Here is a 24472-nt window from a genome sequence, read left to right as displayed (position 1 = left end):
TACAAAAATAAAAACGAAAACGTTATCGAATACGAAAATAATAACGAAAACGTCATCGTATACGTAAACGAAAACGAAAAGGAGAACGTCATCGTATACGAAAACGAAAACGAAAAAGAAAACGTCACCGTACACAAAAACAAAAACGTCATCGAATAAAAAAACGAAAACGTTATCGTATATGAAAACGAAAACGTCATCGTATACGAAAACGAAAACGTAAACATCTTCAAATACGAAAACGAAAACAAAAACGTCATCGTATACAAAAATAAAAACGAAAACTCTATCGAATACGAAAATAAAAACGAACACGTTTTCGTATACGTAAACGAAAACGAAAAGGAAAACGTCATCGTATACGAAAACGAAAATGTAAACATCTTCAAATACGAAAACGAAAACAAAAACGTCATCGTATACAAAATTAAAAACGAAAACGTTATCGAATACGAAAATAAAAACGAAAACGTTATCGTATACAGCAACAAAAACGTCATCGTATACGAAAATAAAAACGAAAACGCTATCGAATACGAAAATAAAAACGAAAACGCTATCGAATACGAAAATAAAAACGAAAACGCTATCGAATACGAAAATAAAAACGAAAACGTCATCGTATACGTAAACGAAAACGAAAACGAAAACGTCATCGTATACGAAAACGAAAACGTAAACGTCTTGGAATACGAAAACGAAAACGTTATCGTATACCAAAACGAAAACGTCATCGTATACGAAAATAAAAACGAAAACGCTATCGAACACGAAAATAAAAACGAAAACGTCATCGTATACGTAAACGAAAACGTCATCGTAAACGAAAACGAAAACGTAAACGTCTTCGAATACGAAAACGAAAAAGTTATCGTATACAAAAACGAAAACATCATCGAATACGTAAATTAAAACAAAAACGTCATCGTATACAAAAATAAAAACGAAAACGCTATCGAATACGAAAATAAAAACGAAAACGTCATCGTATACGAAAACGAAAACGAAAACGTCTTCGAATACGAAAACGAAAAAGTTATCGTATACAAAAACGAAAACATAATCGAATACGTAAACGAAAACAAAAACGTCATCGTATACAAAAATAAAAACGAAAACGTTATCGAATACGAAAATAATAACGAAAACGTCATCGTATACGTAAACGAAAACGAAAAGGAGAACGTCATCGTATACGAAAACGAAAACGAAAAAGAAAACGTCACCGTACACAAAAACAAAAACGTCATCGAATAAAAAAACGAAAACGTTATCGTATATGAAAACGAAAACGTCATCGTATACGAAAACGAAAACGTAAACATCTTCAAATACGAAAACGAAAACAATAACGTCATCGTATACAAAAATAAAAACGAAAACTCTATCGAATACGAAAATAAAAACGAACACGTTTTCGTATACGTAAACGAAAACGAAAAGGAAAACGTCATCGTATACGAAAACGAAAACGTAAACGTCTTCGAATACGAAAACGAAAAAGTTATCGTATACAAAAACGAAAACTTCATCGAATACGTAAACGAAAACAAAAACGTCATCGTATACAAAAATAAAAACGAAAACGCTATCGAATACGAAAATAAAAACGAAAACTTCATTGTATACGTAAACGAAAACGAAAAGGAAAACGTCATCGTATACGAAAACGAAAACGTAAACCTAACCTTGCCACCTTTTGTATTTTTGTTTTTGTATCACACTAAACTAGATAATATATTACCACTTCTTTATGTTAATTTTTAATTTCTCATTAAGTGAAACTGTTTCTTTTGAGAATAAATGTCTTTAAACCTAAACCTATAGGTAAAAAATAGGTAAATAGCAATATTGATTTATTATGTCAAAGGCCGAATGATTTCAAACGTGCGATACTTTCAAGTTCACCAGTTTACACTAGTTTTTACTAGTTTTCACCAGTGTTTACCAGTTTTTACCAGTTTTCACTAGTTTTTACCAGTTTTCACCAGTATTTACAAGTTTTCACCAGTTTTAACCAGTTTTTACAAGTTTTTAGCAGTTTTTACAAGTTTTTACAAGTTTTTACCAGTTTTAACTAGTTCTCGCCAGTTACTACTTCACCAATTTAAGTCAAATATGACCTTGTTTATTTTCATACGGTTGTAAGGTTCAAATCAAATGCACTATATTGAACACCACATTACAAACCATTAAAAAACATATGTGCGTTTTAAGTACATACTCGTACGTATGTATCACATAAGAGTCTTCCCGATTATTATAACGATGAAATCAACTTAATAGTTAAACTTTTTTGACGGCCGATTGGCGCAGTGGGCAGCGAGCCTGCTTTCTGAGTCGAAGGCCATACATACATACACAAATTACTTTTAAAACTAAATCACTATTTGGATTGCGCAAATATGACCATATTTCCCAATTTCGGTCTCGTCTCAAGTGGTTACCAGTCCGACTTCGCCGGAATTTGCATATTCTTTCTATTCTGTACTGTATCTTGTTCCATCCTTCTACTCCTGTTTATCTCAAAGAGAAATTTGTATTCACAGGGCCTCCTGAGGATGCTCGCTCTACGAGGAGGTTTATCCTGAAGGTGCCTGGTCATAAGTCCTCTTTTTTCCACAAATCCTTTACGGTTCAGGCCGTTACACTTTGGAACGCCCTGCCGTTAGAGATTCGTGAGGCGCAAACGATCGGCATTTTTAAGAAACAAGTGAAGGATCACTACTTGTCTGTATCAGCCGGGCATTGATGGGAATGATCACTGTATTCTTTTTTGTTTATTTCGTTTTCTACATATTTTTGAGGGTTCTTTTATTTTATAAATTTTTTTATTTTTTTTTTTTAATTTAGTATTTATAGTAGCGTATTTGTATGTTTATATGTTTGTATATATGTATGGAATATATTTTATATTTTTGTACATATCTTTAATATGTTATGTTTAGTATATACTATGTTTTATGAATAGAATAGAATAGAAAAACTTTATTGCAACACAACAAAAAAAGGAAAATACAAGGAAAACAGTAATAGTACTTAGTGCTAGGGTGCAAAGGCGGCCTTATCACTAAAAGTGATCTTTTAAAGGCAACCTGAGCGTACGAAGCCGATAAAAGAGTGGAAAATGGATGGTGCATAAAGTAAGTTACAAAAAAAACAAAAAAAAAAAAAGAAATGTAATATAAACTTACATGAACATACATACTACATTTACATATTAACTACACAAATACCAACATAAATTTATATATACTATGATAGATATATGTGATATATATTTATGCTATTATAAACTTACATACTACTCAATTACATAGATAAGTAATAATTCTTTAAGCGATGTTTAAACAGGTGAATGGTTTCGGAATGACGTATTTCCCAGGGGAGCGAGTTCCACAGTGTGTCAGCTTTAACAGTGAATGACTCGTTATAGCGCTGAGAGCGAGATAAGGGAATCTCAAGCTTGTTGTCATTCGCTGACCGGAGACTGACAAGATGCTGAGAGAAGGAAAAACGCTCTTTAAGGTAAAGCGGAGAGATAGGACTATATAGAAGAGAATAAAGTAAAGTAAGAATATGGATATTTCGCCTATCATTAACAGTTACCCACTTGAGTTGCTGACGGTAATGAGTAATTTGGTCAAATTTCTTAAGCCCAAAGATAAATCTTATGATTAGATTTTGGAGCCGCTCAAGTTTATTAAGAAGGTACTGGGGTATATCAGAATAACACGTGTCTGCGTAGTCCACTATAGGAAGTAAAAGAGAGTGGGCCAGACAAATTTTGGTACGAATAGGTAAAAAGTATTTCCACATTTTAAGCCTACCAATTACAGCGTAGATCTTGCGACTAAGCTCGGATATTTGAGGACCCCACGAGAGCGTATTATCCATGATAATACCCAAGTTTTTAACAGAACTGCTGAACTCAAGTATAGCGCCATCAAAGACTACAGAAGGAAGAGACGAGAAGCTAACTTTAGAGATTTGCTGCCGGCTGCCGATTAAGATGACCTGGGATTTACTAGCATTTATAGACAACCCACTCGATTTACTCCATGAACTAATTAAGTTCAGGTCCGAATTCAAACGAGTGATAGCCCCCGATATGTCATCAACAGAGGTTGACGTATAAATCTGCAAGTCATCAGCATAGAGATGGAAAGACAGCGAAAGCAAATCTGTCAATGAGTTTATAAAAATGGAAAAAAGTAGAGGAGAAAGAACACCACCTTGTGGGACACCAGCACTGAGACTGCACCAAGAAGAACACTTACTATCAATACGTACACACTGTTTACGGTCATAGAGGTATGAACGAAACCAATTTAAATCATTACAGGATATATTTATGGAATCAAGAATAGCCAGAAGAATTTCAAAATCTACTGTATTGAAAGCATTAGAGAAATCGAGTAATGCTAAGACTGTTACTTTTTGTTCATCCATACCGCATCTAATATCATCGCAAATTTTAACAAGGGCTGTAGTAGTACTGTGTCCAGGACGAAATCCAGATTGATAGGGACTTAAAATGTTATTTTTCCTAAGAAATAGAGATAGTTGCCCATGAACAATGCGCTCCAGGACTTTTGACAGGAAAGGTAAAATAGAGATAGGCCTATAATGAGAAAAAGATGAAGGTTGGTTAATTTTCGAAATAGGTATGTTTTTTTGTTTGTTGTACCACCTACTTATTTCTTATAACATTTTCTTGTATGCCTTTGGTTGCCTGGAAGAGATCGCTATTTAGCGATAAGGCCGCCAAATTGTACGTTCTACCTTATTGTGCTGTTGTATTTGTATCTCTGTAAATTTTCTCTGTGGTGTACAATAAAAGTGTATTCATTCATTCATTCATTCATCACATCTAAATACACGAAATACGTACGTAAAAATAAAAACGAAAACGTTATCGAATACGAAAATAAAAACAAAAAACGTAAACATCTTCGAATACGAAAACGAAAACAAAAACGTCATCGTATACAAAAATAAAAACGAAAACGTTATCGAATACGAAAATAAAAACGAAAACTTCATCGTATACGTAAACGAAAACGAAAAGGAAAACGTCATCGTATACGAAAACGAAAACGTAAACGTCTTCGAATACGAAATGGAAAAAGTTATCGTATACAAAAACGAAAACATCATCGAATACGTAAACGAAAACAAAAACGTCATCGTATTCAAAAATAAAAACGAAAACGCTATCGAATACGAAAATAAAAACGAAAACTTCATTGTATACGTAAACGAAAACGAAAAGGAAAACGTCATCGTATACGAAAACGAAAACGTAAACCTAACCTTGCCACCTTTTGTATTTTTGTTTTTGTATCACACTAAACTAGATAATATATTACCACTTCTTTATGTTAATTTTTAATTTCTCATTAAGTGAAACTGTTTCTTTTGAGAATAAATGTCTTTAAACCTAAACCTATAGGTAAAAAATAGGTAAATAGCAATATTGATTTATTATGTCAAAGGCCGAATGATTTCAAACGTGCGATACTTTCAAGTTCACCAGTTTACACCAGTTTTTACTAGTTTTCACCAGTGTTTACCAGTTTTTACCAGTTTTCACTAGTTTTTACCAGTTTTCACCAGTATTTACAAGTTTTCACAAGTTTTAACCAGTTTTTACAAGTTTTTACAAGTTTTTACAAGTTTTTACAAGTTTTTACAAGTTTTTACAAGTTTTTACCAGTTTTAACTAGTTCTCGCCAGTTACTACTTCACCAATTTAAGTCAAATATGACCTTGTTTATTTTCATACGGTTGTAAGGTTCAAATCAAATGCACTATATTGAACACCACATTACAAACCATTAAAAAACATATGTGCGTTTTAAGTACATACTCGTACGTATGTATCACATAAGAGTCTTCCCGATTATTATAACGATGAAATCAACTTAATAGTTAAACTTCTTTGATGGCCGATTGGCACAGTGGGCAGCGAGCCTGCTTTCCGAGTCGAAGGCCATACATACACACACAAATTACTTTTAAAACTAAATCACATCTAAATACACGAAATACGTACGTAAAAATAAAAACGAAAACGTTATCGAATACGAAAATAAAAACAAAAAACGTAAACATCTTCGAATACGAAAACGAAAACAATAACGACATCGTATACAAAAATAAAAACGAAAACGTTATCGAATACGAAAATAAAAACGAAAACGTTATCGTATACGGCAACGAAAACGTCATCGTATACGAAAATAAAAACAAAAAACGTAAACATCTTCGAATACGAAAACGAAAACAATAACGACATCGTATACAAAAATAAAAACGAAAACGTTATCGAATACGAAAATAAAAACGAAAACGTTATCGTATACGGCAACGAAAACGTCATCGTAAACGAAAACGAAAACGTAAACGTCTTCGAATACGAAAACGAAAAAGTTATCGTATACAAAAACGAAAACATCATCGAATACGTAAATTAAAACAAAAACGTCATCGTATACAAAAATAAAAACGAAAACGCTATCGAATACGAAAATAAAAACGAAAACGTCATCGTATACGAAAACGAAAACGTAAACGTCTTCGAATACGAAAACGAAAAAGTTATCGTATACAAAAACGAAAACATCATCGAATACGTAAACGAAAACAAAAACGTCATCGTATACAAAAATAAAAACGAAAACGTTATCGAATACGAAAATAATAACGAAAACGTCATCGTATACGTAAACGAAAACGAAAAGGAGAACGTCATCGTATACGAAAACGAAAACGAAAAAGAAAACGGCACCGTACACGAAAACAAAAACGTCATCGAATAAAAAAACGAACACGTTATCGTATATGAAAACGAAAACGTCATCTTATACGAAAACGAAAACGTAAACATCTTCAAATACGAAAACGAAAACAAAAACGTCATCGTATACAAAAATAAAAACGAAAACTCTATCGAATACGAAAATAAAAACGAACACGTTTTCGTATACGTAAACGAAAACGAAAAGGAAAACGTCATCGTATACGAAAACGAAAACGTAAACGTCTTCGAATACGAAAACGAAAAAGTTATCGTATACAAAAACGAAAACTTCATCGAATACGTAAACGAAAACAAAAACGTCATCGTATACTAAAATAAAAACGAAAACGCTATCGAATACGAAAATAAAAACGAAAACTTCATCGTATACGTAAACGAAAACGAAAAGGAAAACGTCATCGTATACGAAAACGAAAACGTAAACCTAACCTTGCCACCTTTTGTATTTTTGTTTTTGTATCACACTAAACTAGATAATATATTACCACTTCTTTATGTTAATTTTCAATTTCTCATTAAGTGAAACTGTTTCTTTTGAGAATAAATGTCTTTAAACCTAAACCTATAGGTAAAAAATAGGTAAATAGCAATATTGATTTATTATGTCAAAGGCCGAATGATTTCAAACGTGCGATACTTTCAAGTTCACCAGTTTACACCAGTTTTTACTAGTTTTCACCAGTGTTTACCAGTTTTTACCAGTTTTCACTAGTTTTTACAAGTTTTCACCAGTATTTACAAGTTTTCACCAGTTTTAACCAGTTTTTACAAGTTTTTACCAGTTTTTACAAGTTTTTACAAGTTTTTACCAGTTTTAACTAGTTCTCGCCAGTTACTACTTCACCAATTTAAGTCAAATATGACCTTGTTTATTTTCATACGGTTGTAAGGTTCAAATCAAATGCACTATATTGAACACCACATTACAAACCATTAAAAAACATATGTGCGTTTTAAGTACATACTCGTACGTATGTATCACATAAGAGTCTTCCCGATTATTATAACGATGAAATCAACTTAAAAGTTAAACTTCTTTGATGGCCGATTGGCACAGTGGGCAGCGAGCCTGCTTTCTGAGTCGAAGGCCATACATACACACACAAATTTCTTTTAAAACTAAATCACATCTAAATACACGAAATACGTACGTAAAAATAAAAACGAAAACGTTATCGAATACGAAAATAAAAACAAAAAACGTAAACATCTTCGAATACGAAAACGAAAACAATAACGACATCGTATACAAAAATAAAAACGAAAACGTTATCGAATACGAAAATAAAAACGAAAACGTTATCGTATACGGCAACGAAAACGTCATCGTATACGAAAATAAAAACGAAAACGCTATCGAATACGAAAATAAAAACGAAAACTTCATCGTATACGTAAACGAAAACGAAAAGGAAAACGTCATCGTATACGAAAACGAAAACGTAAACCTAACCTTGCCACCTTTTGTATTTTTGTTTTTGTATCACACTAAACTAGATAATATATTACCACTTTTTTATGTTAATTTTTAATTTCTCATTAAGTGAAACTGTTTCTTTTGAGAATAAATGTCTTTAAACCTAAACCTATAGGTAAAAAATAGGTAAATAGCAATATTGATCCATTATGTCAAAGGCCGAACGTTTTCAAACGTGCGATACTTTCAAGTTCACCAGTTTACACCAGTTTTTACTAGTTTTCACCAGTGTTTACCAGTTTTTACCAGTTTTCACTAGTTTTTACCAGTTTTCACCAGTATTTACAAGTTTTCACCAGTTTTAACCAGTTTTTACAAGTTTTTACCAGTTTTTACAAGTTTTTACCAGTTTTAACTAGTTCTCGCCAGTTACTACTTCACCAATTTAAGTCAAATATGACCTTGTTTATTTTCATACGGTTGTAAGGTTCAAATCAAATGCACTATATTGAACACCACATTACAAACCATTAAAAAACATATGTGCGTTTTAAGTACATACTCGTACGTATGTATCACATAAGAGTCTTCCCGATTATTATAACGATGAAATCAACTTAATAGTTAAACTTTTTTGACGGCCGATTGGCGCAGTGGGCAGCGAGCCTGCTTTCTGAGTCGAAGGCCATACATACATACACAAATTACTTTTAAAACTAAATCACTATTTGGATTGCGCAAATATGACCATATTTCCCAATTTCGGTCTCGTCTCAAGTGGTTACCAATCAGACTTCGCCGGAATTTGCATATTCTTTCTATTCTGTACTGTATCTTGTTCCATCCTTCTACTCCTGTTTATCTCAAAGAGAAATTTGTATTCACAGGGCCTCCTGAGGATGCTCGCTCTACGAGGAGGTTTATCCTGAAGGTGCCTGGTCATAAGTCCTCTTTTTTCCACAAATCCTTTACGGTTCAGGCCGTTACACTTTGGAACGCCCTGCCGTTAGAGATTCGTGAGGCGCAAACGATCGGCATTTTTAAGAAACAAGTGAAGGATCACTACTTGTCTGTATCAGCCGGGCATTGATGGGAATGATCACTGTATTCTTTTTTGTTTATTTCGTTTTCTACATATTTTTGAGGGTTCTTTTATTTTATAATTTTTTTTAATTTTTTTTTTTAATTAAGTATTTATAGTAGCGTATTTGTATGTTTATATGTTTGTATATATGTATGGAATATATTTTATATTTTTGTACATATCTTTAATATGTTATGTTTAGTATATACTATGTTTTATGTTTTTTTTTTTTATTATTTATTTTTTTATGTTAATTTAGTTTTAAGTCCTAATATTTTATTTTGTTTGTTGTACCACCTACTTATTTCTTATAACATTTTCTTGTATGCCTTTGGTTGCCTGGAAGAGATCGCTATTTAGCGATAAGGCCGCCAAATTGTACGTTCTACCTTATTGTGCTGTTGTATTTGTATCTCTGTAAATTTTCTCTGTGGTGTACAATAAAAGTGTATTCATTCATTCATTCATTCATCACATCTAAATACACGAAATACGTACGTAAAAATAAAAACGAAAACGTTATCGAATACGAAAATAAAAACAAAAAACGTAAACATCTTCGAATACGAAAACGAAAACAAAAACGTCATCGTATACAAAAATAAAAACGAAAACGTTATTGAATACGAAAATAAAAACGAAAACTTCATCGTATACGTAAACGAAAACGAAAAGGAAAACGTCATCGTATACGAAAACGAAAACGTAAACGTCTTCGAATACGAAAAGGAAAAAGTTATCGTATACAAAAACGAAAACATCATCGAATACGTAAACGAAAACAAAAACGTCATTGTATACAAAAATAAAAACGAAAACGCTATCGAATACGAAAATAAAAACGAAAACGTCATCGTATACGTAAACGAAAACGAAAAGGAAAACGTCATCGTATACGAAAACGAAAACGTAAACGTCTTCGAATACGAAAACGAAAAAGTTATCGTATACAAAAACGAAAACTTCATCGAATACGTAAACGAAAACAAAAACGTCATCGTATACTAAAATAAAAACGAAAACGCTATCGAATACGAAAATAAAAACGAAAACTTCATTGTATACGTAAACGAAAACGAAAAGGAAAACGTCATCGTATACGAAAACGAAAACGTAAACCTAACCTTGCCACCTTTTGTATTTTTGTTTTTGTATCACACTAAACTAGATAATATATTACCACTTCTTTATGTTAATTTTCAATTTCTCATTAAGTGAAACTGTTTCTTTTGAGAATAAATGTCTTTAAACCTAAACCTATAGGTAAAAAATAGGTAAATAGCAATATTGATTTATTATGTCAAAGGCCGAATGATTTCAAACGTGCGATACTTTCAAGTTCACCAGTTTACACCAGTTTTTACTAGTTTTCACCAGTGTTTACCAGTTTTTACCAGTTTTCACTAGTTTTTACAAGTTTTCACCAGTATTTACAAGTTTTCACCAGTTTTAACCAGTTTTTACAAGTTTTTACCAGTTTTTACAAGTTTTTACAAGTTTTTACCAGTTTTAACTAGTTCTCGCCAGTTACTACTTCACCAATTTAAGTCAAATATGACCTTGTTTATTTTCATACGGTTGTAAGGTTCAAATCAAATGCACTATATTGAACACCACATTACAAACCATTAAAAAACATATGTGCGTTTTAAGTACATACTCGTACGTATGTATCACATAAGAGTCTTCCCGATTATTATAACGATGAAATCAACTTAAAAGTTAAACTTCTTTGATGGCCGATTGGCACAGTGGGCAGCGAGCCTGCTTTCTGAGTCGAAGGCCATACATACACACACAAATTTCTTTTAAAACTAAATAACATCTAAATACACGAAATACGTACGTAAAAATAAAAACGAAAACGTTATCGAATACGAAAATAAAAACAAAAAACGTAAACATCTTCGAATACGAAAACGAAAACAATAACGACATCGTATACAAAAATAAAAACGAAAACGTTATCGAATACGAAAATAAAAACGAAAACGTTATCGTATACGGCAACGAAAACGTCATCGTATACGAAAATAAAAACGAAAACGCTATCGAATACGAAAATAAAAACGAAAACTTCATCGTATACGTAAACGAAAACGAAAAGGAAAACGTCATCGTATACGAAAACGAAAACGTAAACCTAACCTTGCCACCTTTTGTATTTTTGTTTTTGTATCACACTAAACTAGATAATATATTACCACTTTTTTATGTTAATTTTTAATTTCTCATTAAGTGAAACTGTTTCTTTTGAGAATAAATGTCTTTAAACCTAAACCTATAGGTAAAAAATAGGTAAATAGCAATATTGATCCATTATGTCAAAGGCCGAACGTTTTCAAACGTGCGATACTTTCAAGTTCACCAGTTTACACCAGTTTTTACTAGTTTTCACCAGTGTTTACCAGTTTTTACCAGTTTTCACTAGTTTTTACCAGTTTTCACCAGTATTTACAAGTTTTCACCAGTTTTAACCAGTTTTTACAAGTTTTTACCAGTTTTTACAAGTTTTTACCAGTTTTAACTAGTTCTCGCCAGTTACTACTTCACCAATTTAAGTCAAATATGACCTTGTTTATTTTCATACGGTTGTAAGGTTCAAATCAAATGCACTATATTGAACACCACATTACAAACCATTAAAAAACATATGTGCGTTTTAAGTACATACTCGTACGTATGTATCACATAAGAGTCTTCCCGATTATTATAACGATGAAATCAACTTAATAGTTAAACTTTTTTGACGGCCGATTGGCGCAGTGGGCAGCGAGCCTGCTTTCTGAGTCGAAGGCCATACATACATACACAAATTACTTTTAAAACTAAATCACTATTTGGATTGCGCAAATATGACCATATTTCCCAATTTCGGTCTCGTCTCAAGTGGTTACCAATCAGACTTCGCCGGAATTTGCATATTCTTTCTATTCTGTACTGTATCTTGTTCCATCCTTCTACTCCTGTTTATCTCAAAGAGAAATTTGTATTCACAGGGCCTCCTGAGGATGCTCGCTCTACGAGGAGGTTTATCCTGAAGGTGCCTGGTCATAAGTCCTCTTTTTTCCACAAATCCTTTACGGTTCAGGCCGTTACACTTTGGAACGCCCTGCCGTTAGAGATTCGTGAGGCGCAAACGATCGGCATTTTTAAGAAACAAGTGAAGGATCACTACTTGTCTGTATCAGCCGGGCATTGATGGGAATGATCACTGTATTCTTTTTTGTTTATTTCGTTTTCTACATATTTTTGAGGGTTCTTTTATTTTATAATTTTTTTTAATTTTTTTTTTTAATTAAGTATTTATAGTAGCGTATTTGTATGTTTATATGTTTGTATATATGTATGGAATATATTTTATATTTTTGTACATATCTTTAATATGTTATGTTTAGTATATACTATGTTTTATGTTTTTTTTTTTTATTATTTATTTTTTTATGTTAATTTAGTTTTAAGTCCTAATATTTTATTTTGTTTGTTGTACCACCTACTTATTTCTTATAACATTTTCTTGTATGCCTTTGGTTGCCTGGAAGAGATCGCTATTTAGCGATAAGGCCGCCAAATTGTACGTTCTACCTTATTGTGCTGTTGTATTTGTATCTCTGTAAATTTTCTCTGTGGTGTACAATAAAAGTGTATTCATTCATTCATTCATTCATCACATCTAAATACACGAAATACGTACGTAAAAATAAAAACGAAAACGTTATCGAATACGAAAATAAAAACAAAAAACGTAAACATCTTCGAATACGAAAACGAAAACAAAAACGTCATCGTATACAAAAATAAAAACGAAAACGTTATTGAATACGAAAATAAAAACGAAAACTTCATCGTATACGTAAACGAAAACGAAAAGGAAAACGTCATCGTATACGAAAACGAAAACGTAAACGTCTTCGAATACGAAAAGGAAAAAGTTATCGTATACAAAAACGAAAACATCATCGAATACGTAAACGAAAACAAAAACGTCATTGTATACAAAAATAAAAACGAAAACGCTATCGAATACGAAAATAAAAACGAAAACGTCATCGTATACGTAAACGAAAACGAAAAGGAAAACGTCATCGTATACGAAAACGAAAACGTAAACGTCTTCGAATACGAAAACGAAAAAGTTATCGTATACAAAAACGAAAACTTCATCGAATACGTAAACGAAAACAAAAACGTCATCGTATACTAAAATAAAAACGAAAACGCTATCGAATACGAAAATAAAAACGAAAACTTCATTGTATACGTAAACGAAAACGAAAAGGAAAACGTCATCGTATACGAAAACGAAAACGTAAACCTAACCTTGCCACCTTTTGTATTTTTGTTTTTGTATCACACTAAACTAGATAATATATTACCACTTCTTTATGTTAATTTTCAATTTCTCATTAAGTGAAACTGTTTCTTTTGAGAATAAATGTCTTTAAACCTAAACCTATAGGTAAAAAATAGGTAAATAGCAATATTGATTTATTATGTCAAAGGCCGAATGATTTCAAACGTGCGATACTTTCAAGTTCACCAGTTTACACCAGTTTTTACTAGTTTTCACCAGTGTTTACCAGTTTTTACCAGTTTTCACTAGTTTTTACAAGTTTTCACCAGTATTTACAAGTTTTCACCAGTTTTAACCAGTTTTTACAAGTTTTTACCAGTTTTTACAAGTTTTTACAAGTTTTTACCAGTTTTAACTAGTTCTCGCCAGTTACTACTTCACCAATTTAAGTCAAATATGACCTTGTTTATTTTCATACGGTTGTAAGGTTCAAATCAAATGCACTATATTGAACACCACATTACAAACCATTAAAAAACATATGTGCGTTTTAAGTACATACTCGTACGTATGTATCACATAAGAGTCTTCCCGATTATTATAACGATGAAATCAACTTAATAGTTAAACTTCTTTGATGGCCGATTGGCACAGTGGGCAGCGAGCCTGCTTTCTGAGTCGAAGGCCATACATACACACACAAATTTCTTTTAAAACTAAATCACATCTAAATACACGAAATACGTACGTAAAAATAAAAACGAAAACGTTATCGAATACGAAAATAAAAACAAAAAACGTAAACATCTTCGAATACGAAAACGAAAACAATAACGACATCGTATACAAAAATAAAAACGAAAACGTTATCGAATACGAAAATAAAAACGAAAACGTTATCGTATACGGCAACGAAAACGTCATCGTATACGAAAATAAAAACGAAAACGCTATCGAATACGAAAATAAAAACGAAAACTTCATCGTATACGTAAACGAAAACGAAAAGGAAAACGTCATCGTATACGAAAACGAAAACGTAAACCTAACCTTGCCACCTTTTGTATTTTTGTTTTTGTATCACACTAAACTAGATAATATATTACCACTTTTTTATGTTAATTTTTAATTTCTCATTAAGTGGAACTGTTTCTTTTGAGAATAAATGTCTTTAAACCTAAACCTATAGGTAAAAAATAGGTAAATAGCAATATTGATCCATTATGTCAAAGGCCGAACGATTTCAAACGTGCGATACTTTCAAGTTCACCAGTTTACACCAGTTTTTACTAGTTTTCACCAGTGTTTACCAGTTTTTACCAGTTTTCACTAGTTTTTACCAGTTTTCACCAGTATTTACAAGTTTTCACCAGTTTTAACCAGTTTTTACAAGTTTTTACCAGTTTTTACAAGTTTTTACCAGTTTTAACTAGTTCTCGCCAGTTACTACTTCACCAATTTAAGTCAAATATGACCTTGTTTATTATCATACGGTTGTAAGGTTCAAATCAAATGCACTATATTGAACACCACATTACAAACCATTAAAAAACATATGTTCGTTTTAAGTACATACTCGTACGTATGTATCACATAAGAGTCTTCCCGATTATTATAACGATGAAATCAACTTAATAGTTAAACTTTTTTGACGGCCGATTGGCGCAGTGGGCAGCGAGCCTGCTTTCTGAGTCGAAGGCCATACATACATACACAAATTACTTTTAAAACTAAATCACTATTTGGATTGCGCAAATATGACCATATTTCCCAATTTCGGTCTCGTCTCAAGTGGTTACCAATCAGACTTCGCCGGAATTTGCATATTCTTTCTATTCTGTACTGTATCTTGTTCCATCCTTCTACTCCTGTTTATCTCAAAGAGAAATTTGTATTCACAGGGCCTCCTGAGGATGCTCGCTCTACGAGGAGGTTTATCCTGAAGGTGCCTGGTCATAAGTCCTCTTTTTTCCACAAATCCTTTACGGTTCAGGCCGTTACACTTTGGAACGCCCTGCCGTTAGAGATTCGTGAGGCGCAAACGATCGGCATTTTTAAGAAACAAGTGAAGGATCACTACTTGTCTGTATCAGCCGGGCATTGATGGGAATGATCACTGTATTCTTTTTTGTTTATTTCGTTTTCTACATATTTTTGAGGGTTCTTTTATTTTATAATTTTTTTTAATTTTTTTTTTTAATTAAGTATTTATAGTAGCGTATTTGTATGTTTATATGTTTGTATATATGTATGGAATATATTTTATATTTTTGTACATATCTTTAATATGTTATGTTTAGTATATACTATGTTTTATGTTTTTTTTTTTTATTATTTATTTTTTTATGTTAATTTAGTTTTAAGTCCTAATATTTTATTTTGTTTGTTGTACCACCTACTTATTTCTTATAACATTTTCTTGTATGCCTTTGGTTGCCTGGAAGAGATCGCTATTTAGCGATAAGGCCGCCAAATTGTACGTTCTACCTTATTGTGCTGTTGTATTTGTATCTCTGTAAATTTTCTCTGTGGTGTACAATAAAAGTGTATTCATTCATTCATTCATTCATCACATCTAAATACACGAAATACGTACGTAAAAATAAAAACGAAAACGTTATCGAATACGAAAATAAAAACAAAAAACGTAAACATCTTCGAATACGAAAACGAAAACAAAAACGTCATCGTATACAAAAATAAAAACGAAAACGTTATTGAATACGAAAATAAAAACGAAAACTTCATCGTATACGTAAACGAAAACGAAAAGGAAAACGTCATCGTATACGAAAACGAAAACGAAAACGTCTTCGAATACGAAAAGGAAAAAGTTATCGTATACAAAAACGAAAACATCATCGAATACGTAAACGAAAACAAAAACGTCATTGTATACAAAAATAAAAACGAAAACGCTATCGAATACGAAAATAAAAACGAAAACGTCATCGTATACGTAAACGAAAACGAAAAGGAAAACGTCATCGTATACGAAAACGAAAACGTAAACCTAACCTTGCCACCTTTTGTATTTTTGTTTTTGTATCACACTAAACTAGATAATATATTACCACTTCTTTATGTTAATTTTTAATTTCTCATTAAGTGAAACTGTTTCTTATGAGAATAAATGTCTTTAAACCTAAACCTATAGGTAAAAAATAGGTAAATAGCAATATTGATCTATTATGTCAAAGGCCGAATGATTTCAAACGTGCGATACTTTCAAGTTCACCAGTTTTTACTAGTTTTCACCAGTGTTTACCAGTTTTTACCAGTTTTCACTAGTTTTTACCAGTTTTCACCAGTATTTACAAGTTTTCACCAGTTTTAACCAGTTTTTACAAGTTTTTACCAGTTTTTACAAGTTTATACAAGTTTTTACAAGTTTTTACCAGTTTTAACTAGTTCTCGCCAGTAGTAACTGGCGAGAACCAATTTAAGTCAAATATGACCTTGTTTATTTTCATACGGTTGTAAGGTTCAAATCAAATGCACTATATTGAACACCACATTACAAACCATTAAAAAACATATGTGCGTTTTAAGTACATACTCGTACGTATGTATCACATAAGAGTCTTCCCGATTATTATAACGATGAAATCAACTTAATAGTTAAACTTCTTTGATGGCCGATTGGCACAGTGGGCAGCGAGCCTGCTTTCTGAGTCGAAGGCCATACATACACACACAAATTACTTTTAAAACTAAATCACATCTAAATACACGAAATACGTACGTAAAAATAAAAACGAAAACGATATCGAATACGAAAATAAAAACAAAAAACGTAAACATCTTCGAATACGAAAACGAAAACAATAACGACATCGTATACAAAAATAAAAACGAAAACGTTATCGAATACGAAAATAAAAACGAAAACGTTATCGTATACGGCAACGAAAACGTCATCGTATACGAAAATAAAAACGAAAACGCTATCGAATACGAAAATAAAAACGAAAACGTTATCGAACACGAAAATAAAAACGAAAACGTCATCGTATACAAAAATAAAAACGAAAACGTTATCGAACACGAAAATAAAAACGAAAACGTCATCGTATACAAAAATAAAAACGAAAACGATATCGAATACGAAAATAAAAACAAAAAACGTAAACATCTTCGAATACGAAAACGAAAACAATAACGACATCGTATACAAAAATAAAAACGAAAACGTTATCGAATACGAAAATAAAAACGAAAACGTTATCGTATACGGCAACGAAAACGTCATCGTATACGAAAATAAAAACGAAAACGCTATCGAATACGAAAATAAAAACGAAAACGTTATCGAACACGAAAATAAAAACGAAAACGTCATCGTATACAAAAATAAAAACGAAAACGTTATCGAATACGAAAATAAAAACGAAAACGTCATCGTATACGTAAACGAAAAGGAAAACGTCATCGTATACGAAAACGAAAACATAAACGTCTTCGAATACGAAAACGAAAAAGTTATCGTATTCAAAAACGAAAACATCATCGAATACGTAAATTTAAACAAAAACGTCATCGTATATAAAAACGAAAACGCTATCGAATACGAAAATAAAAACGAAAACGTCATCGTATACGTAAACGAAAACGAAAAGGAAAACGTCATCGTAAACGTCTTCGAATACGAAAACGAAAAAGTTATCGTATACAAAAACGAAAACATCATCGAATACGTAAACGAAACCAAAAAGCGTCATCGTATACAAAAATAAAAACGAAAACGCTATCGAATACGAAAATAAAAACGAAAACGTCATCGTATACGTAAACGAAAACGAAAAGGAAAACGTCATCGTATACGAAAACGAAAACGTAAACCTAACCTTGCCACCTTTTGTATTTTTGTTTTTGTATCACACTAAACTAGATAATATATTACCACTTCTTTATGTTAATTTTGAATTTCTCATTAAGTGAAACTGTTTCTTTTTAGAATAAATGTCTTTAAACCTAAACCTATAGGTAAAAAATAGGTAAATAACAATATTGATCTATTATGTCAAAGGCCGAATGATTTCAAACGTGCGATACTTTCAAGTTCACCAGTTTACACCAGTTTTTACTAGTTTTCACCAGTTTTTACCAGTGTTTACCAGTTTTCACCAGTTTTTACCAGTTTTCACCAGTTTTTACCAGTTTTCGCCAGTTACTACTTAACCAATTTAAGTGAAATATGACCTTGTTTTTTCATACTCAAGGTTGTAAAGTTCAAATCAAATACACTGTATTGAACACCATATTACAAACCATTAAAAACATATGTGCGTTTTGATTAATTTACAAATATCACTTTCGATGGTGAAGGAAACCTGCATGCTTGAGGGTTCTACATAATGTTCTCAAAGGTGTGTGGAGTCCACCGTTTCGCACTTGGCCAGCGTGGTGGACTACGGCCTTAACCTCTTCTCATTGTGGGAGGAGACCCGTGCCCTGTAGTGGGCCGGTAATGGGTCGATATGATGATGATGATATAGTAGTAGTATAATAAACTAAACGTAGTATAAGGTTTTACTAAAGGTCGTAGCATTACGGATGCAGGCGCTTAACTTTTAAAACATGTGTACGATGCCTGGGAACGTTCGCAGAATGCCATTGGTGTTTTTTGTGATCTATCCAAAGCATTCGATTGTGTTGATCATAAAACCTTGCTTCTTAAACTAGCCCATTATGGTATCAAAAACGTTGCACTAAATTTCGTTGCCTCTTATCTCAGTGACAGAACCCAAAGGGTTTGCATAAAAGACATTAAGTCGCAGGGGTCGGCTACGTCAATGGGTGTCCCACAGGATTCAATCTTGGGTCCCTTTCTATTTTTGGTGTATATAAATGATCTATCACACCATGTCAGTGAAACCTGTGACATTGTACTGTTTGCAGATGATACATCTCTAATTTTTAAAACTGATAGAGGTAGAGACAACTCTGACGATGTAAGCCGTGCTATGTCGCATGTGTCGCACTGGTTTACTGTCAATAATTTACTTTTAAATGCAAAAAAAACTAAGTGTGTGAAATTTATTTTACCAAATGTAAAGAAAGTTAATAAAAATATAATAATAAATGGAAAATCACTAAAAATGGAAGATTCCACAGTTTTTCTGGGCATGACCTTGGATTGTAAGCTTCAGTGGGGTACCCATATAGATACACTAGCAGGTAAACTAAGCTCGACTGCCTACGCTGTCAGGAAAATTACACAGATTACTGACGTAGAAACAGCAAGACTTGTTTACTTCGCGTACTTTCATAGTGTGATGTCTTACGGGATCTTATTATGGGGCAAAGCTGCTGATATTGAAACTATACTCATATTGCAGAAAAGAGTTGTACGGTCAATATATAAACTTAAATCACGTGAATCCCTCCGTGAAAAATTTAAAAAAATAGGTATACTTACGGTAGCCTCTTTGTAAGACAACATATTAGTCTTTAAAAACAAAAAGTGGATATAAACAGTCGACTTACAAGAAATGGTCATAAATTAGTGACATCTGCATATCGTCTGCGAGAGGTGCAGAAGTCATTTGTGGGATTGAGTATACGCTTTTATAATATGATTCCTAAGGTAATTTTGGACCTACCAATGCATAAGTTTAAAGAATGTGTTAAAACAAATTTATTACAGCGAGGTTATTACACAATGATGAATGATGAGTTTCTTAATGACAAGGTTGCTTGGAAGCATCCGGCTCCGCTTTCATCTCTCACAAGATAGAAAAATGAATGTTAAAATGTAAAATGTAAATTTTTGATGTTGGAAAAGGGCAACTGCTAAATTTCTTGCCGGCTTCTTCTCGGTAGAATCTGCCTTCCGAACCGGTGGTAGAGTCACTACACACGGACAGCGTTTCAAAAGTGCTTTTATTAGGCCTACTTGAAATAAATGAATTTTGAATTGAATAAATCGTAGTTACTATATGATTGATTAATTTCTTAACGACGAGGCTGCTTGGAAGCAGGCCCCGCTCTCATCTCTCACAGGATAGAAAATTTATCAATGTATATATTTTTACATTGAAAACTGTAAAACGATGTTGAAAAAGAGCAATCTGCTGAGTTTCTGACCGGCTCTTCTCGGTGGAATCTGCCTTCCGAACCGGTGGTAGAGTCACTGAAAAACAGACTGACTTGACTTTTCAAAAGTGCTTATTTTAACTGGGCCTACTTGAAATAAATGAATTTTGAATTTATTAAATTTTTTATTTCTGCTTTGTCAAGCAATCTGGGAACTGCACTTCTAGATTATAATTTTAATTTTTTTTTTTTTTTAGTTTTTCTTATTGTAATATTACTTTTGTTTAACATTTTATTTTTGTATTTTTATAGTTTGTAGTGTTAAAATCGGTAATTTTGTACTAAATGCTCTGCACGCCTTTAAGTGTCTTGTCAAACTGATTAGACACAAAATGTTTGTAAATTTCCTTTAATATGTATTGTGAAAAAGCTCTTAAGGAACCCCCTTTAATAAATAAAATAAAATTAGTTTACCTAATTCAAAGCCAAAGTCAAAAATATCTCTATTCAAGTAGGCCCACAGATGGCCCTTTTGATGCTTACATTACATAAGAAATTTGTACACGGCAGGGTTGTGATAAGTAAACACTTAGAATGTTTTGGAGTCGTTTGTATGGAAAATTAAATATGCTTCTTTTGATTTCATATTTTACAGGGTGATTCCTTATGAAGTATACTTATTCATCTTTCAACATTATCTCGTAATTCGGTTTCACGTTGTATATTTTATAAATAAAAATACATATAAATATAATACGACAGTACACACATCGCCATCTAGCCACAAAGTAAGCGTAGCTTGTGTTATGGGTACTAAGATGACTGATGAATATTTTAATGAATAATATGTACATAAATACTTATAAACACCCAGTCACTGAAAATCATTCATGCTCATCACACAAACATGTTCCAGTTGTGGGAATCGAACCCATGGACTCAGAAAGCACTGTCGCTGCCCACTGCGCCAGTCGGCCATCTTTTACTGGTTTTACTGGTTTACCCACCTTTAGGGAACTTCATATGCGCGAAGGTTCTCACAGGTGGGGGTACCTCTTCCCCCTCCACCAGTATACGCATCTGTTCCCGCACGAGGTCGTGCCGCGACTCCGGCAATTCAAGGACACATCGTGGCGGCCGCCATGATGTTTTAATTGGTTCCGAGTATTGAATACCTGCAAGAACGAAACGTTTTCCATACGCATGAGAGCTGTGCTTGGAGTGACTCTACGTGATCAAATATTGCTGATATAGCTCATCATCACCATCATCATCATTTCAGCCAATGGACGTCCACTGCTGGACATAGGTCTTTTGTAGGGAGTTCCACAATACACGGTCCTGGGCCACTTGCTTGCAGCGGTTCCCAGCGACTCGCCTGATGTCATTTCTCCACCTCGTTGGGGGCCGATATGCTGCGTTTACCGGTGCGGGGTCGCCATTCCAGCACCTTAAGACCCAACGTCCATCGGTTCTCCGAGCTATGTGCCCCGCCCAGTGCCACTGCAGCTTCGCGACTCGCTGAACTATGTCGGTAAGTCCAGTTCTCCTACGGATCTCCTCATTTCTGATTTGATCACGTAGAGATACTCGTAGCATAACTCTCTCCATCGCCCGCTGAGTGACTCTGAGCCTTCTTATGAGGCCCATATGTATGCTTCTAATGAGGGTTGATAAAGCTCAACGAGTCGCAATGCGAGGGAGACAGCTCGAAGCACCGATAGGTTTTTTTTTATTCCAATAAAAGTAAACAAATTCGTAGCGGGCTAACCTGTTAGGGAGTATGGTAGTCATAAAACCGATTAGGGGAATCGGTTTTAACGCGACATCGCACCGGAACACTAAAACGCTTTGTCGGTAGGGTAGTAACTAGCCTCGACCAAAGAAAATTCAGAAATTATAAATTCCCAAATTGACCCTGAAACCGGGACTTCAATTCCCAGCGCACACTGTTGCGCCAGGGAGGTACACTGCTGAATGCAGCGGCGTAGCGAGCCTTGGCATCTCAAGATTGCATTTTTTATACTTTTGTCATTTCTGAATGCAAATGTAAATGTTGATGTTGGAAAAGAGCAACTACTGAGTTTCTTGCCGGCTCTTCTCGGTAGAATCTACTTTCCGAACCGGTGTTAGAGTCACTACAAACATACGTTACACAGTACTTGATGATTCAAAAGTGCTTATAAAGTAGGCCTACTTGAAATAAATGAATTTAGAATTTAGAAATTTTGTAGTGACACAAATGACACAAGACCGTATTAAATGGCGGACAAGTATCAGGAGGGCCCACCCCAAATAGGGAAAGCGCCAGGAGAATGATGATGAGAATTTGTGTAGTGAAAACTCTGTAAGCACGTATGACTGTTTTTTATTTTTATTAGTTTTTTCCGGTAAGTACAAGATTAAGCGACATTTTGAATAATGTTTAATGAATTTTTTCTTACACACGTTAGGGGCATCTGTTGCCCCAGTACCACTGATACGGCTGATAGCGCAGTAGCTACGCCCCTGGATGAGTGTTGAGTTCCCAGGTTACTGGAGCCGACCTAACACCAGTAAAAGCCACCGGAGCTATGTTGACAGACACAGTCGCAGGGAGAACAAGACCTGGACTTAAGAACTCCCTACCAAACACCTACGTCCAGAAGTAGACATCCATTGTTAGACGTGATGAGGATGACACACTTACCCTTGGCTAACTCAGCTACGCCCATAAGAGCCTTGCTCTGAGCCACGCTCTCCAATATATGCTCTTCTTCCTTTGCTTGCCGTTCAGCCGCAGACAGGGCTCTGGCCTCTGCGATCCGCTTCAGTTCACTGTGCTGGTCGAGTAAAGACACATTGTATCTGCGGCCCCACTCTTCCTGAGATGCTGAAAACACACCAAAATAATTAATATCATCCGAGATTATGCAAAGAGTGACCTCTATGAATAGTCAAACAGCACTTTCTGCTTTATCTTCCGAGGTTCTGAACTCAAAGTTGGTAGAAAGCTGCAGGCAAATCCTGAATACCCTGGCATTAACTAACAGGGTCATACTAAGGCCATGAGGGGATCGTTGGTAACGAAAAGGCTGAACGATGAACTTGCAAAAACAGGCGCTTTGGAGAAGCAAATAGGCCCTGAGCCAGTCTGCGGAATACCGAATGCAACTACCGTACATTTGGCGGCTGATTGGCACAGTGGGCAGCAACCCTGCTTTCTGAGTCCAAGGCCGTGGGTTCGATTCCCACAACTGGAAAATGCTTGTGTGATGAACATGAATGTTCTTCAGTGTCTGGGTGTTTATTATAAGTATTTATGTGTATTATATTCATTAAAATATTCATCAGTTATCTTAGAACCCAAACACAAGCTACGCTTACTTTGTGACTAGATGGCGGTGTGTGTATTGTCGTAGTATATTTATATTTATTTATACACTCATTCACTGGAGAAAACTCTGAGGAATAAACCATTCTCGAGTGCTAATAACACCATTCAACAGAAGGCGTCTGAGGCATTAGCACTCAAGAGAAAAAACCTATGCATCCTAGTGCGAGCGCTAACGGGGCACTGTGGGTTTAACAGGCACATGTTCAACCTAAAGCTGCAGGACACAGATCTATGTAGACTCTGTAAAGAGGCTGCGGAGACGCCGCTGCACTTAATCTGTTCCTGCCCCGCGCTTATGCATAAACGCAGCACTCTTTTGCGGAAGCACATAATACAACAAGAGGATGCTAAACTTCTTCTAGCAAGGAAAGTGCTGGTATTCCTGGCGTCGAACAATGCTTGCTGGGAAATCTAGACAGCGGCGTCACAATAGATCG

At 33.9% G+C, this 24472-nt stretch overlaps 1 protein-coding gene across 1 annotated transcript in view; it reads right to left on the bottom strand.

Moving 5' to 3' along the window:
- LOC120635738 (ATP-dependent RNA helicase abstrakt) overlaps positions 1 to 24472 on the bottom strand; it is an 82986-nt gene that overhangs the window by 57806 nt on the left and 708 nt on the right. The window contains exons 2-3 of the mRNA XM_039906865.1: positions 23349 to 23531; positions 21667 to 21834 (exon numbers count right to left, since the gene is read on the bottom strand). Of these exons, the coding sequence (XP_039762799.1) occupies positions 21667 to 21834; positions 23349 to 23531 (351 nt within the window). The remainder of the gene's footprint in view (positions 1 to 21666; positions 21835 to 23348; positions 23532 to 24472) is intronic.

This window comes from Pararge aegeria, chromosome 27 (genome assembly GCF_905163445.1).
Source record: "Pararge aegeria chromosome 27, ilParAegt1.1, whole genome shotgun sequence".
Lineage (NCBI taxonomy): Eukaryota > Metazoa > Arthropoda > Insecta > Lepidoptera > Nymphalidae > Pararge > Pararge aegeria.
This window is presented reverse-complemented; position numbering and strand designations above follow the sequence as displayed.